The sequence below is a fragment of the Penaeus japonicus genome, unplaced genomic scaffold, assembly GCF_977035675.1.
Source record: "Penaeus japonicus unplaced genomic scaffold, GWHDUDI00000001_assembly GWHDUDI00000020, whole genome shotgun sequence".
Taxonomy (NCBI): Eukaryota; Metazoa; Arthropoda; class Malacostraca; order Decapoda; family Penaeidae; genus Penaeus; species Penaeus japonicus.
Window position 1 is genome coordinate 35,886,642 of NW_028234422.1, and position 17,500 is coordinate 35,904,141.

The 17,500-nt window shown below is 34.5% G+C and overlaps 1 protein-coding gene across 21 annotated transcripts in view; it reads right to left on the reverse strand.

Moving 5' to 3' along the window:
• Nucleotides 1-2,222: 2,222 nt before the first annotated feature.
• Nucleotides 2,223-17,500, reverse strand: part of ATP8B (ATPase phospholipid transporting 8B) — a 223,590-nt gene continuing 208,312 nt past the window's right edge. For 11 of the 21 annotated variants that reach the window (XM_086548382.1, XM_086548376.1, XM_086548381.1 and 8 more), the window contains 14 exons: nt 16,265-16,374; nt 15,953-16,144; nt 15,619-15,687; nt 15,290-15,392; nt 15,008-15,144; nt 14,580-14,728; nt 11,414-11,562; nt 10,700-10,828; nt 10,317-10,540; nt 8,530-8,755; nt 7,833-7,936; nt 7,506-7,637; nt 7,180-7,379; nt 2,223-6,723 (listed from right to left, as the gene is read on the reverse strand). In XM_086548382.1, the coding sequence (XP_086404508.1) occupies nt 6,528-6,723; nt 7,180-7,379; nt 7,506-7,637; nt 7,833-7,936; nt 8,530-8,755; nt 10,317-10,540; nt 10,700-10,828; nt 11,414-11,562; nt 14,580-14,728; nt 15,008-15,144; nt 15,290-15,392; nt 15,619-15,687; nt 15,953-16,144; nt 16,265-16,374 (2,120 nt within the window). In that variant the 3' untranslated portion in view covers nt 2,223-6,527. Of the gene's footprint in view, nt 6,724-7,179; nt 7,380-7,505; nt 7,638-7,832; nt 7,937-8,529; nt 9,915-10,316; nt 10,541-10,699; nt 10,829-11,413; nt 11,563-14,579; nt 14,729-15,007; nt 15,145-15,289; nt 15,393-15,618; nt 15,688-15,952; nt 16,145-16,264; nt 16,375-17,500 lie in introns of those variants that run through there. The other 10 variants (XM_086548386.1, XM_086548385.1, XM_086548384.1 and 7 more) reach the window with 4 other exon arrangements.

The following is a 17,500-nucleotide window of genomic DNA, read 5'->3' on the forward strand; positions in this document are numbered from 1 at the left end:
TGTGTGCGTGTGCGTGTGCGCACGCTTGCTTGCTTGCACGTATATAAACTGGGAAGACTGCCGAGAGTCCTTGGTTATTTCTTGTAGACCGAACCATTCCGGAAGGCCCGACGCTTGTCTCAACACTAAAGCTCCCATGGTTAGCGACCAATGTGAACTCTAGTCTCAACTATGATCTCGTTTCCCATTCTTCGGGTGAGAAGTTTTGTCGAGAGTGAGATGTCCACGCCATTCACTTCCGAATCAATTTCCATACTAAGATAAGATAAGGCACCTTTTGAATTTCGTTGAGCCGACAACTACCCAGAAGTAGAAGAGTAGTAGGAAGAAGGATGAGGAAATGAAGGGGTGGGGGGAGCCTCTATTCACGGGCAAAACTTGCAATGGCTCTGCTTTCAACAAATTACGAATATTTTGTCTTTCACAAATACGTACGTAGAAACTGTACAGATGCTGAATCATGGTGTGGCCGGTTTTTTTATTGCAGAGTTGAATCTTGTAAGAATAATAATTTGGATTTGCAATTGATATCATATGCCTATTCATTAAGTATTTATTGGAGGAATGATATTTAGAATCAATGTGGCTATGTTTCTCTCCCCGTAAGATAGTAAGACATTTTAGATATTACCTAAACTCATTTAAGATAGATATCAAGATTCATGTCATTATCAACAAAAAGGAGTTTTCGAATCGTTAACATGAGGTGAAGCTGATTTGCATATATCCAAACTGTTCCTCGATACGCTCGCGGTGATCGAGTACTTTCAAGGATGAAGTGCAAGAGTGAGTGTATGTGTGTGTCATTGTGTATCTTTTTATGTATACTTTAATACGGTTATTAATTATATAATATTTATCCCCATAATAATAGGAAAAAGAGAATAAAAAATGACAGTAGTAACCAGCGTACACTTGAATTTCCCGCGACGGCCAGATTTCCTTGAAATTCGTCTGCTAATTTAGAAACCGGTATTAATTTCTGTAGAATGAGGAGTAAAAGTAGATCTTTTAAATGTTATTTCGATTAGATACGAAATATGAACAATCATGTGGTAATATCACCGCATGTCTTTACAATGAACATCTAGTCTTTATCCAATAAGGTTTTCAAAGCAAAACAAATAATGCGGAATATCGTACGCATCAACTGAAAAACTGAAATTTTTAATGCTTGTCCATTTTAACTTTTTAAAAAATATTTCTTAGTTTATTGGCATTATCACTTCTTCGAATTATCCTTCCTCCATCTCGTAGCAAATTTCATCAAAATCAAAGCCAAGACGGAGAGTTAATCACATCTATCATATCATTTTAATCACATCTATCATATCATTTTCCCTGTCATGGAATTATGGAGGGGCAGGTCTACGCAAGCTTACGGCTGAGTTGACTGGGAGGGTCTGGCCCGGCACGAACATTACACCTTGTGATTGCAAAACTAGGTTCTGACAGTGATACATACAGTCGTAATATTTCATGACCATAATTAGACAGAATCATTCCCTGATTTAAGACATTCATTCATATTCATATGCTGAATAAGACTGAAAATATTGGATTATGATCATGAACAATATGATATATATTAGTTTATTGCTATTCTTCCAACAATTTTAATCCATTGCCAAAATATTCTGAAATTATCTCGAGTATGTTTGTCAGTATTGTTAAAGACATCATTTTTTAAAGTCGATATCACACTCTAGTTTTAATATGGTGAAATAATTTATGGAAGACAATATAACTTAATTTTAAAAGTTAGTGATGTATATTCATACCTTTCTTGACTTTCATAAACACAGCATGATTTATATTGTTGACTGTACTACATTATTATTAGTTAGTGGAATGTATGGTATCTTTTATCCATCAGGTCAACATTGTTTTAGTAATAACCCTTGATCTCCCCTTTCATACTTTCTATATCTCTATTTTATTATAGATGTAAATAATAGTAATTTACTCTAGCAAAATTAATGGACCACATTTGGTGTTGCATGTTTTCTGTTCAATAAGGAAGTACATAACTTCTCCTTGGGGTATTTTCAAATCAGCACAGGTCTCTTTTCATGTAATCTTGATTTTCTTTAATAAGTTTTTGAGACTTTTCTCCAAGATGCATCACATCATTTGTACATCATGCAAAATTAAATAAAGATGTATCTAAAATAAGATAAAATTGGAAAATATGGACACAGGGAAAATAGAGCCAGAAAAACTTCTTTATCGGTGTACAGTTTATTTAACCACCACCTACATTTTCAAAATTTATTAACAAATTTCTTCATTGCCTACATCAGAAAAAATAAACTATCTGTGTTTCTTTACATCATTTCACTACAAACATTCGGTTGTCTATTCTGTCACACATATAATGTTGGCATATGTTTCCTTTATAATAATAACTTTTCATTCATATTAAAGTGTTTTGATGCAATTGTGATGTTTCCCTTTCATAGGCAGCTTGCAATATTTGTAATTCACAAACTAATTGTGATAAGAGCTCTTCTGCAAACACAGAGAGAAGGAATGAAAGAGATCTGCAACTGAAGTAACATTTCCATCACATCATCATTACTCAGCAACCATGTGCATAAAAACCTACCATTTCCAATGTAATCTTTCGTGTTCTTTGTTCATTAAAATATCACATTGGTTCTATAACCATCTTATGTACAATAAAAGCCATTTTCTGGATAATATATATGAAAATACATTAATAATTCAAAGATCTGAAACATCAAAATATCTGCTTCACCGTGTTTCAATACCCATTCCTTGCTAGAACAAAAAACATATTGGAAATATTTCTATGAAGAAAAAGTCACTATTGTCTACAATTCAACATGAAAATTTTATTCATCCATGACAAAGCTGACAGGTACTTTTCATCTAGCTACAAAACACAATAAAAGGCACATTATATCTCAAACCTAGATGGAGCATATATCAGTGCATATAACCTTATTTTTTCCTAAATTTGCCAATATTTTGCAAATTATGTATCACAAATGCTAAAAAAAAAAAAAAACATTCAATAAATATCAACATTAGCATTAACTCTCAAAAGTGCTCTGACCAATTGTTTCTCATTGCAACAGCAATGGTTATATCTTAAATATAGAAAAATATGTTTCATGTACAACCTAAATAGACTTTCCAAAGCGTTCAAAGTGGAATTCTATCAATAGACAAAAAAATCATGTTGAATCATAAAACATATTTTGTGCATTTCTTACACAGTACACATTGGCACATGTTTATATACATTAAATGTATAGATGTTACTAAATAATCATGGAAAAACACATACTAAGAAAAATTGTGTATGACATTGAATAAAACATTTTTATAAAAAAAATGAAAAAACTTTAAATTCACTAATCATGAAAAAAGCTGATCTAATTTATGAATAAATGCAAGTGAATATGGTTTCTGATTCCATCACATCTCTTAGTTACAAAGATATTAAACAAAAATTTATTTTAAAAAATCACCTAGCTTAATTCTCTAAAAAATGACTGCATAATATTCAAGTATTTAAAAATGAATCATAGACAAAGTAATAAAGGAAGAAAGTATTCACAATTTAGTGATTTAAAAACTGAATGCTAGAAGTAGTAGTATTAATAACCTATAACATGGCTCTTTGTAGTACCACTCAGATGCATTTCATGTGTTTCAAAAAATATAGTCATATTCAATAACTCATGAAAAAAATCAGTTTAGTTAGTCTCCACACATACACACGCGCACGTGCACACGCACACGCACACACCTTCCTTTGCTGCATGTGTACATATATTTCCATCTGATTATATATGTATGTGTGTATGTATGTGTGTATGTGTGTGTGTGTGTGTGTGTGTGTGTGTGTGTGTGTGTGTGTGTGTGTGTGTGTGTGTGTGTGTGTGTGTGTGTGTGTGTGTGTGTGTGTGTGTGTGTGTGTGTGTGTGTGTGTGTGTGTGTGTGTGTGTGTGTGCGCATGTGTGTGTGTGAGAGAGAGAAAGATTGGCTTCCTAGGGGCATCAGACCTAATACATAGCACTGTAATATATGGAGTAAACCAACTCTCCTTTTACTTTGAATGTTTTGCTTACTCATTTTCCAAAAAGAAATCTTTCTACTGAAACATCAAGTGAACTTAACAGAACCTTAAAACAACCAAATAAAAGAAACATGCATTCTTTTTTACATGTCACTTTTGTAAATCCTTTTTTTATGGAAATTATTGAAGACACCACAAGCACACAAAGGGAAGTGTGCTACACAAATCACCAAATTGAAAGCTTTCATTTCCACAGACTGACTACCTTATTTCCCAAGAGTGCTAAAATGCCTCCACAGTGTATCCAATCTTCATAGAATAGTTATTAACACTTAACTTATTTAACAATAAATGAATTTTATTCCAATGATTTTAACAACTTGAATTCACAATAACATGAAAATACCCATATCTGTTAATTGAAAGAGCACCTCTTGCCATCTGCTGTTGATTTACTACTGCATATGTTACTTAGATTATACAAGGAAGTGAAAAAAGGGAAAGCTAAACCTGGAAATCCAAATAACATATTAGCAAAGAAAAACAAATTATTGTGTCTGCAAAATATATCAACATTACCTTCTGGGCAATATTAAATTTACCGAATATAACATTTAATGGTGACAGTAAAGCTGAATTTAATTTTGCATAGTTCAGAAAACATTTCAATATAATCAAGTTTCACATATAAACACTAGTATGTTGTTGAGAAATAATTCACAATCCATAAAAAATATGTTAAAAATAATGGTAAACAAAAATGCTTACTAAACAGTGTCTAAAAGACCTAAGAGCAGACTTATAGTACAGAATAAAACATTTTACCGACATTCCCAAACTCAAATGACTAAATCTACCAAACCTAAAAGAAATATATAAGGAAAGAAAAAAGAGGATTCGTGATCTGGATAAATCTGAATAAAATTGCTTAGTTTGTTTCTTGAAACACCAATTAACAATTATGATATGGTATATATACATTAAAGAGTGAGTGAGTGAGTGAAAGAGAATGAGTAAGTGGGTGAGTGAGTGAGTGGTTGTGAGAGTGAGTGAGTGGTTGTGTGAGTGAGTGAGTGGTTGTGAGAGTGAGTGAGTGGTTGTGTGAGTGAGTGAATGGACCAGTGTATGTGTGTGTCTGAGCGTGTGTGTCTGAGAGTGTGTGTGTGTGTGACTGAAAATGTGAGAGTAAGTATATGAAAGTGTGAGTGTGAGTTTGTGAGTGTGAGTGAGTGAGTGTCAGTGTGAGTGTTTATTATCATAAGAGAGAGAGAGAGAGAATTTGTTACTTAAAATACAACAGCAGAAAGTGAAAGAAAATAAACCATTGCACAAAAATTGAAGATGTTAATCTTTCTAACAAAAGCAAGAAGGGCCAAAGGCAGCTAAAAAGGGGTCATGTAGTTTCTCTTCTCCCTCTCTTAAAAACCTTGAGTTGTAAGAATTTTCTAGGATTCGAAATGGTCCTTTGATAAAGCGAGAGTAAGAACAGTCTCAGACAGTGGCCAAATAAGTAAAATTCAGCTGATGCATAGTGGGGGCACTATTTCATTAGTAGTTTTAATGTACAATTATTGCATAGTGGTTTTCAAAATTTGCAATTCCTTTTGTATGTAAATTGAAGTAGAATTTGTGTACGGTAAAGTGTAAAATGTGTCTATGTATTACTTGTATTATCATGTACACAACATAATTACATGAGAATGTATATCAATCAGCACATGTGAATATACACCAATTTAATTAAAACCTACAAATGTACAATACTTAATGAACAAGTTGGAAAGCAAAGAAAAAAAGAGTGTAGACAATCAACACAGGAAACTAGAACAACCATCAAATGCCAACACACCTTGTTCTTCACACAACATGTCCACCTTAGACATAAATACGTACAAAAAAAATGAAGAAAGAGACAGAGGGACACAAAGAAAATTAATAAAAATGAAAGAAAACCTGAGAAATCTAGCATAAGTACACTTATGAGAAAGGAGCACCTGGCGGCACCTCCATCGTGGCCTAAGTACAAGTCAAGGCAATCTCTGCTTTCCACATTGGCATAAAAGAACTCGCCATTTTTTTCATTAGTCCTTAAATATCTTTCAATCTCTTTTCTTAGCTTCTTCACAAATACCTTCTTCAGAAGTTCACTTTTCTTTCTTTTTTTTTTTCCTTTTTTTTCTAATTTTATTTTTTTGTCTTTTTGCTATTTTCACTCACACTAACACCTCAATTTATAAGAATAATAAGGCTCTGCCTTTATCACCTAGGTTCACATAAGCTATTAGGAAAATAACTTTCAAATACTGTATCAATAAAAGAATTGTATTTACTAAGTGTTTTCTAGTTTCCTAAATTAAACTATTGGCACCGGTGGCAGATTCAAATAAATATCCCCATACATTATTTCATCACCACAATATATTATATGTACAGGCGCACTCACACACTCACAACTGATAAGTACAAAAGACGATCCTTACACCTCCACTGTAGAGGGTGCTGGTGCCACCACTGAAACTCTGTTGGCATCTGGACGAAGATTTGAGGTTCGGCCGTTCGACATGGCGCCGGGCTTTGGATTTCTTGGCCGCATGATCTTGCCACTTGTGATGAGGCGGCCAAACCCTTCCTGGTGGGCAAACGCATAACCAGAGCGGATGGATCGCCGAGATCTGATAAAGGAAGTGTGGCATGAGGATTCTGGCAAGACTTTCTCAAGAGCATAATGTTCTGATTGATGAAAATGTATGGTAGATAGGGAGGGAGGAAAAGGAAGGAAAGTAGATAGGTAAGTGTGTGTGTGTGTGTGTGTGTGTGTGTGTGTGTGTGTGTGTGTGTGTGTGTGTGTGTGTGTGTGTGTGTGTGTGTGTGTGTGTGTGTGTGTGTGTGAGTGAGTGTTGGGGGGGGGGGGTATGTGGAACAGTGTCCCTGTCATTTCAAAATGTGTGACTTAGTTGACATCATTATGTTTAAGACATTGATCTAATCATAGCCAAGACTAAACTATATTCTAAAATATCTATTCCTCTCTTGCACATATAATCAAACAAATAATAATCAAACAAATAAAAAGAAAATGCTGAAAAAATCATACTCATTCCATGGAAATATAAAGAAAGCCTGCTCACCTTCTCGCCGATGGAGTGCGAAGCATGTCGTGGTCAGACCTCTTACTTGCCATCTTGGCATCATGGCGCTGTTTAAACCTCACCTTGTCGGAAAGAGTGGGATGGACGTCCACCCAATAGAAACGCCACGCCATCACAGGTAGCATCAAGACCACAATAGTTAAGAGCGAGGTAAAGTAGAACATTGGCTCACCCATCGCCTGTAGACAGAAAGCCACATTGATTTCTAAAGTTTAGACTCCTATTTAGTGTGGATGCAGAGCTTGAAATATTCCATTCAATTAGGATGTGCCAAATTGTTTATGGATGCAATATTCTGAACATACCTTTGCTAGAGCTCCAACATATTCACCACCGATGACAAAGTTGTAGAAGTATTGCAGTAGAAAGTAAAAGACGAGAGATCCCCAAATGGTGATGTGGTTGAACACTGTCCAATATGACGTATCCAAACAAATCTAAAAATAACATAATTAATCAACTGTTGTATGGAGCATTTTAGAAAAAAAAAAATAACCACCGGTAAATCTGTCTATGTACTACAATTTCTTCAAATAATTAATCTATATGTATCATTAAGCAAAATTTAAGAAAGTGAAACATCTCTTCATCAAATTATTCTCCAAAGAAAGAGTCTATCCTATGATACTGACTTGTACAGTGACTACAATGACAAGTATTGTTGCTACAACACTTCCAAATGTCTGTTGATCAGCCATACTACGCCCATCCTGATCCATGCCATTGTAGTATGCACCTGAAATATTGAAATATTGATGTTAATATAATCATACTGTGTACACTAAAATCCTACCATAAATTTGCCTGAATTATACACTGTACTTGAACTGGTATGTAATACTGCATACTGATGGTTGCTTGTAGACTGAAAATTGAAATGTTTCCTTATTCACTTTTTCTTTTCAATCCAACTTTCATTTACTCTTGGTCACCTTCACATGAGGACATAGTTACAAATGCATTCAGACATCAGTGATATGCTGAGCAGTTTTAAGAGAAATCAGTCAACCTACTATAAAGTTTCAAAAGAATTACAAATTTTTCAACAATAACATAACACACAAAAAATGCAAACACCAAATATACTTAACATATCTGTGCTGGTGGTCAAGGTGATGTACATCAAAGTGTATTATACAAATATATCAAAAAATTTCTCATCTTACCTCAATATAAAAATATGATTGTCATCTGCTTGGCAATGGAATTGCTTGGAACTGGTAAATGGCATCACTGCAATGCTTAATGAACATCTAAGGCAAAGCTTCAGAGCGCGCTGCTCAATTTCTCTGCACTATTTCACTTGAAAAATAAAGAAACAAGACTCACCAAAGGGTATGAAGAACAGGACACAAGAGGTAAGAAATCCATGAAGGGCGGATCTGAAGAATTCTCGCTTATTAAACAGAGCATTGCTGAGTCCAGGGGCGTAGAGACGGGGGAACTTGATACTATTCACCGCATTGACATCTTGCTCAAAGATGCCGAGAGCCAACACGGGCATCGATGTGTAGAACAGATTATAGACTGATATAAACATGGGATCAAACAGTGTCTGTGTTGGGGAAAAAAAGAGAAAAAAAACAAATCCTAGTATTGTGCCAGTGATGATAAGGAATCACAAAAGAAAGAAATTTGTGAATGAGTTGAGCCCCTTCATTTACATGTATGTACACTTTAAATTGCCTCAACAATCTTGTTGCCATTTTTCTCAATATTTTGTCTGTAATAATTCTTCAGCAACTACAAGTGATCTGATTTATGCTACAGGGTTGTTGAGGACAAACTTAACTGTAGGGGCTTAACTTCACACTCAAGCATTACAGACCAAAGCTGGTGGTACATTCAAAAAATAAAATAATAATAGAATGTGTTTTAACAATTTTAAGACATACTCTTGAGAGCTTCATGCTTAATGGGACTAATATCAATATATATTAGAATATATTCTGGTACTTTCTAATTCCATCATTTCTACAGAGCCAATGATATTGGACCCCAAAATGTCATGAACAAAAAGCCTTGGAGAAATTGCAATGTGCTGCAATAATGTATCTTGCATGGAAGACACATTTAGAAAGGGAAAAGGTACACCAGATGAGACATCTTGGATATAGTGCTGTTAACCCATGAAGAGTTATTTGTGACTGGAGGATTGGATTCCAGATTGCAGGAAAAACAAGGTTTCCCTCTGACTCTTTTCCTTGGATTTTTCTTTTGTGGGGAGGGAAGGGGGAGTACATATATAGTCTAGAGAGTACATCAACATTCACTGCCACATCTAGTGTAGACAAACCTCTAGGACTCTTCACACATTCTAGACAGACTGAAAAGTTGTCTTTCTCTCTTGTCTGAAGTTTCCAAAGTCTTCTTGGCTGAAGTATACACACATCTAGTGAGGTAAAACATCAACGGGGTGATGGTGACAGAGGCTATGGGTGAACGTGACACGACTGCACAAGACAACATCTCTCACACAACCACTCACCAAAGGGTACTGACAATATCAGGAATGAGGTAATGGCACCATGAACAGCACTCCACATAAAAACTCGTTTATTGAAAAATCGGTTGGTGTGACCAGGATTGTAGAGTTTGGGGAAACGACGACTATAGTAATCATCGACATCTTGGTCCATGATTCCCAAGCACAGGACAGGGAGTGAGGTATAGAAAAGGTTGTAGGTCGAGATAAAGAAAGGATCATACACAGTCTGAAAGATGGAAACAAATCATATGCATAATGTTAGAGGAACATCTTAAATAATTGTTAACCTCGTCAAGCAGAACCTGAAATCAAAAACAAATCAGAATAAGTGAAGATTTTTGTTAGATCTTTTAATGTAGTCAGCACCAGACATCTCATTACATGAAAATCTGTAAAATAAACATATCAATGTAAAAAAAAATCAGACTTGTGAACTTCGCCACCACTTCTGAAATCATACTTTACCAAATTACTGTTTCTTTTAGACTGAAACTTCTATACTATTAATCCTCTTTTACATTTCTAATGAAAAGGGAGAACTACAAACTAGAGCAAAGCATTTTACCAATATAGATCATCTCTTATCAAGCCTTTCACTCAAAGCAAACACAAAAGCATATTTTCTCACCTGTGCCGAGAATGCCACAAAGAAGGCAAACCAAAAGTGGCATAAAGTAAAAGCAAAATTTTTGTAGAAGAAGTATCTCAGGAACTTGCACATCCGATAGTACGACCAACGGCCATGCACCAGCAGCAGTCTCTCCAGAAATCGGAACTGTGCCACAGAATAATCCGATGCCAAGACTGCTTGCAATCCCTCCTGGCCAGATATGCCTACTCCAATGTGAGCAGCTGAAAGAGTAATAAAGTGCCGTGTTACAAGAAAAAGACGAGCACATAAATTTAGTGTCCTACATCATCAAAAACTCTGCATTCCTGATTCACTTCATACAAAAGTCTTAGGACATCAAAACAACTCTTCTTAGAACACTGTTTATGGCAGAAACTTACTTTTAATCATTGACACATCATTGGCTCCATCTCCCACTGCCAGTGTAACTGCCTTCTTGTAGCGTTTCACCAGATCAACAACTAAGGCTTTTTGCAGGGGTGTCACTCTACAGCATATAACTGATTTACCTGTTGAAATTAAAAATAATCAGCATGTGCTCCAATCTAGAAATGTATAACACTTCTGCATCTAGGTTAGCAAATCCAATTTTCTTAATCACATCTTTTTTTAACGATAAAACAATTATTAATGCATCTCACAAAAAATAAGAAATAAAACTTTGTATTTTGATCGATGTATGGTCATATTTTCTCTCTATATGATATCTGTCTGAACAAACAAATATCTGAAGAAGTCTGTGATTTCTATATTTCTAAAAATCTCTATTTCCATAGAGACAAATTTGGGATAGTTTCTTTAGCGGTTAACCCGTTAATGACAGGTGACAAGATATCTTGTCAAGTGGTTATAGCATCTACATAAATTCTATTATGTTCTCAAAGTAAAATATCCAATCTGTTTTCTATATATGATAGCTTGAAATCTTACTGAAATGATTAATTTTTCTTTATCAATAAAGAAATGGTGTATCTAAAGTAAATACATCCTTCTATTTATGAATATAGCTTTTCAAAAACAATACAATCCTAATACAACTACTGCAAAAAATATCAAATTAGTCCCTGTTGAAATAAAAAATGATCTTTACTCACACTGGCTAGCAACTTCAAGGAAGAGTTGCTCGAACTTGGGACTAAGAGCCCATACCAAGGAGTGTCCATTGATAACTAGGGCAAAGCCACCATTTGGCTCACCAGCATCGCTCAGCGTGTCCTGCCCGACCCCTTCATCACTGTAAATGCTAACAATGTAAACAGCAGTGAGAATAACATGACAACAAGGCATCCATTTACTGAGTGGAGAACTTCTTGGAGAGAGAGAGTGACAGTTTTGATGCATCATGAGCATTTCCATGGTTGTGAAGACTTCTTGATGTCTTTACACATAATTTGACAAATAGTAATGGTTGAGAATAGTTCTATTTAGGGTCTGGCCATTGAAAGGGTTCACTTTACACTCATTAATATACACTATTAACCCATTCACGGGATGTATTTTTGCCTACTCCCGCTAACGGCGGGAAGATAATAAGCAGGCAGCGCTTCGTGCCAGGGAGTTTTTCACCCACCCTATTCTTATGGTTTATGGTTTCACGAATGCTTTTACACTGTAAAGGCACGTAAATATATTGCCATGTTCAGAGGAGTTAATTTCGTAAAAAAAAATGTTACAGTAATGCCTATTTAGTTTTATTTGATTGGACTTTGCCTATATTTTTCACTTCTATGTAAAAATACCAAAGGAAAGTGGAAGCAATCTCTTAATGGGGCATCAAAAAATATGTTTTATACTATTTCTTTTTTTTACCAAAACAAAAAGAAGAACAATATGAATAATCATACATGTACATATGAGTATGTACATGTACCTCGTGACGTGATATCACGGGTAATCAACAAATTAGAAGTAGTATTGCATTAGTAAGTTTTTACTTTATTTTATTTCTTGGCCAAACACATTTGATTTTACAATAGTTTTTTGACTCAGGTCTTTCTATTCAACTGGTCAAGAAGCAGAAATTACCATGATATCATCAATATCACATTGTTTTCTGTGCTGTCATTTTTTTTACATTATTTCTCAATTTATGACACTCAAACACCTAAACTAAAATAACAGAGTTTAAGAAAGTATGTAAAATTATTATATTTAAGAACAATCTAGCTATCTATTGCTGATGTTTCAGCGCGTCACTACTAGGCTCCTGGACTACGGCCAGAAAATGTACCATGTCTCTTGACGTTTCCCAGGTCCAGGCACATTTTTTGACCCCGAGATAGCAAGTCAACCGGCGCGAATGGGTTAACTTTATAAAACTTTAATCTGAATAAGAACACCTCTCACATTAAAGAACTACAACTTTTATAATCATATAACTCTAATAATGCAGCATAATAGATGTATTTTTCAATAATTAATGATACAGCATTGATTGATCTACAAACAAACACTGCAATACCATCAATAAAACTGACTCTATTAAGGAATTCAATAATTATATTTGAAATTCAGTAATACAGACTAAATCAATTTAAAAATAAAGATCTAAATATAAAGCTCATCTTCTAATAAGTGATTAACTCAGTTAAATATAAAAAAACACTAATGATAAAGATAACAGCAAATATGGCTTTTATTAGAGAACAACACCTTTAATAACACTTTTTCCATGTTTATTTCATATCCATAAAGACTCCCAAGAAAATAAAATCAGGTGAGACTAAATATACATGTAAGTGAAAGATAAACATGAATTTGAAACAGCACCATCTATGTACAACACCCTTCTCTGAAGTAACATTATAAACTCAGTTACCAGTAGGTGCAAGTTTATGCAAACCATTCAGAGACAGAATAATTTGCAGTTGAACATCAGCTGACTAGACTGAATTGCAATTTGTGCTTCTACCAGACATAACATACAATCATCAGCTTTGTTTTATACAGACATTTTTCTCCTAACATTTCTATAAAATTTTCTTTATATACAAGCTACAAAGTGTGCAATGATTATTCTCACTAACAACTCCTAAACTCACAAAGTGCTACTGGAATGGTACCTCAGTGTGCTAAACTAAAGAGTGAAGTGAAAGCTTTTCAACTAATCTGTAGATCTTCTCACCATTACCCTTTTAAAAATAACAATCAATATTGAGCTATATAGGCATTTCTATAGTATATTTTTTTATCATGCATTATACCATTAGTGCAAAATTTGAGTTACTTTGTCAGGCTCAAATAGACTTCAATTATTTACAATACGTGTAAATATTTTTTTTCTACATAATTATAGAGGATACTCAGAATGTAATATAGCTTCTTCTGGATTGTCAATTTATATCTTCAAGCACACCAGAGAAACAAATGGACTTTTTCAATGGGGAAGGTTATTGTGATGTCAGAAACTGATATGACAAATATCATAATAATTTCTTAGGAAAATAACAAACAGTAAGTGTAGTCCAACGTTATAACTTGAATCAACTTTCAGTGAGTATAATAAAAAAACATTTTTCTCCATCAGAAGAATGACATTTTCAAAATAATAGTTCTTACAACAATCATATGCTTCTCAGATATAGGCTAAACATAAAGGACTACATTAATTCAGATATGAACTTGTATCATAATATAATTTTGACATCAAGGAACCCAGCTCTTCATATGCAACAGGTGCTCTCTCTCTCTCTCATAAACAAAAAACAGCAATATTCCATTACAGCCAAAAAAAAAAAGGGAAAAGATGCCTTGTTGTACATAAACACAATAAACACAATATACTATTTAAGCATTTTTAAGCACTTAACCTAACACATACCACTCTTGCATACTGTGAAATTTGTATTCAGATACTGAAATCATGCAAGAACTAAACAGCACACTCAATAATACATGCAACAACTCTGTCAATTCATGCAGATAAAAAAAACTGAACAGAGTGCAAATAACATCAATGCAACAGCAGTACTGTCTTAAGACCATCAAGTCAGAATAATATCCCAATCTTCTTAAGACTTATGCTAGGTATGATACAGTGACTGACTTTTATTGCTATTATTAGGTAAGGATTTTTTTCAATTCTTGTTTTCATATGGCTCTTGAGGTACTTTTGAAATAGGACACCAGCATAAACATAACCAGCAGTAATAGTTTTATTGGTAGTTAATGATTAAATAAGAGGAAAAATAGGTTGGAGCAGCTTATTTTGATAAGATTCAATATAAAAAACAGAAGTGTAATCATCCCGTAACTCTTTACCTGAATGTGACCACCGAGAGATTTGTCTGAGGCTGACTTGTGGCGTTCACATTGCGGATCTCCTCCCGATATTTTTTGAGTTGATCTTCGACCTCGGAGGCAGTGTGGGCATCAATGATGAAAATATCAAGCATATCATCCGTCAACAACTAAAAAGACAATGGCCACAGATAATGGTGAATAACCATATTCAAATACTAATGTACAATTTTGGAAACTCATAAAATAAATATCAGTTAATTTTAGTTCAAATATCAATTCACATCAACTAGAAATCTGCATCACTCTAGTCACAAGACTCTTGTTTATGGCAGCAAATAACTTTTCTCTTGCTGCTTCATTTCTTTATTATAAAAACGAGTAAGAAAAGAGACAAAGAAGTAAGAAAAAGAGAACGAGAAAAAAAAAAAAAAAAAAAAAAAACATACCTGGCAGGAGTAACCAATATTGATTGCAGTTTCCTGCTTGTCGCCCGTAAGGACCCAGATCTTAATACCAGCTACAGCGAGATTGGCTATGGTCTGAGGCACTCCGTCCTGCAGCTTGTCCTCAATAGCTGTAGCTCCTATAGCATAAGCAAAAATTAAGTACTAAAAATAATACATAAATAAATATACAAAAATTTACACATTCATATATATATATATGTACCATGATAACAGAATACTGCATCTCTCTTGAATGAATGCAACTGAAAAGAAGTGAAATACCTAAGAGAATAAGATCCTTTTCAATCTCTTCATAAATAGCATCCAATTTCTCCTCTCGCCTGTCCAGAGAAATGGCAGCTTCATGATGTCGAGCTTTCCAATTCTAAGGGATAAAGTGCATCTCTCTTGATCATCAGTAATTTTTGAATCATCATAAATATACCGGTTTGAAAAAGAAAAAAAAAAATCTAAATTTTCACAAAATTAAAATTCTAAATCTGTATGAAACATTCTATTAAGATCCACTAAACATAGGATTTATTCAAAAACAAAAGCTATATATATATGTGTATAGCAACACCCAATAACACCCAAGGGCATTGACCTACTTGAAAATATTCTCCATCTAAATCCTTGTACGCAAGGCATAGTGTTCGTAAACCTTCCCCTGCAAATTTCTGAAATGTAAAAGTAAAATTTCTTATCAAGAAAATGCTGGTTGCCACATAGACAACAGATGAAAGCCAAGAGCATACACAGATTGCTTCTATCAAAAATGAGAGACAAAATTAATGTAAAAGACAAAACATACAAAACTGTTAGTACCCTGATTTTTAGTAGTAACCTTAGTTGAAGAATTCAAAGAAAAATTATATTCTTTTTCTTTGAAATTTTCATATAAAGTTTCTAACTATACAAAAATAATGTTTGTAGGTAACTCACATTGAGATGTTCCTGAGTGTGATATTTCAAACTCTCCTGTCCATCTTTTAATCTTTCATATATGATGGAGTCGGCACCTTTACAATACAGTCGTATTTTTCCATCTCTCTTGAGAATCACTGACATTCTTTTCCTGACATTATTAAAGTCAAGGATACACAGCAACTCATATACTTCTTCATTTTCTTTTGCCTGAGGATGAGAGGATATGTAAATTTAATGACTTGTTTATCTATTATTCTTTTGATCCTTAGACTAATTACATTTATTTAAATTGCCCCAAAATTGTGTATGGCTGTAATATCCACTTACTGATATGGTAATACTATTTGGCGTGCGAGAAAGGAAAACAAAGCCAAAGTTCCGAGCAGCTGACACCAATGCTGCCTCATCTGGGGACTGTGCTTGGTACTCCAATTTCCCTGAAACAATAAATGCAAAGGTAAAGTTGCATCCACAAAAGGCAAACAATGTGACTTTATGAAAATGCCCTTCCCACTGAAATAGCTAAAATGATTTAAAACAGTTGTCTACATTGAATTGACTATCAAGTTTTTGTCCTGATGACAGGTGTCAAGGTGTGGTTGACAATAGTCAACAAGGCATATTTGATGGTAGCGGAGAGTAGTATACTGTGTTTATCTAACTCATGCACTTCAGATAATGTGATATCACATAATGGAAATATTTCGCTCCCATCGGATGATGTCCTCCCATGTCATGCCCTCTCCTTCAAAAGGCATGTTTTACATTATTACATATGCATATACTCATAGGCGTTCCATTTGCATAGACACATTTTTCTTTACTTGTGAAAATAGTGTAAACAAATACAAAAACATCCTGTTAACACCCTGTTGAATTGGACAAGTGAAAAGTGCTCAAGATGTGCAACATGTCATTGCACTGGGAGAGATCTCACGCTTGGTTCCTACGTGCTCTTGTTATCTAGCTGGCGGGAGTGGCATTAGGCAAATATAAGCCCCAGCGCAAATTAATACTCTAAGGGTAATATTAGTGACTGATGATGGTAATTATCATCACAATTAACATCATCACCCTATTATTCACCAATTAGGTTTAATTTAAAATCATAAATATAGATGGCTCCCCACTCACCTAGCACCAGCAGGAAAGCAAACCGTCAAGGTGATTGATCTACCCATGGTCTCTATAGAGCGCCAGCTACAGAAAGCAACGAAACACAAGTGGATGCTGAATCCCCAGTCTAAAGTACCTGCAGTGCTGGATGTGCAGGCAGAATGGGAAGTGGAAAGTATCTCAGACCATATGCAATGGCTGCAATATGCCCCTGTGCCAGTACTGATGCTTTGAGCTTTGGTACTAACAGCTGTAAGTACAAGTCCCCTTCCTCTTCCCCATCATTTCATGTTTTTTCCATTGGGCATGGTTATTTTTCTGTATTCATTTATAAAAGTATACAAATACAAAAATTATAAAATCGGTTTCTGTCCCCCCATAAAATCAATGAATGTAAAGAATATAATGAGATGATATGGACTCTATACTACAACTTAACTCTATCAC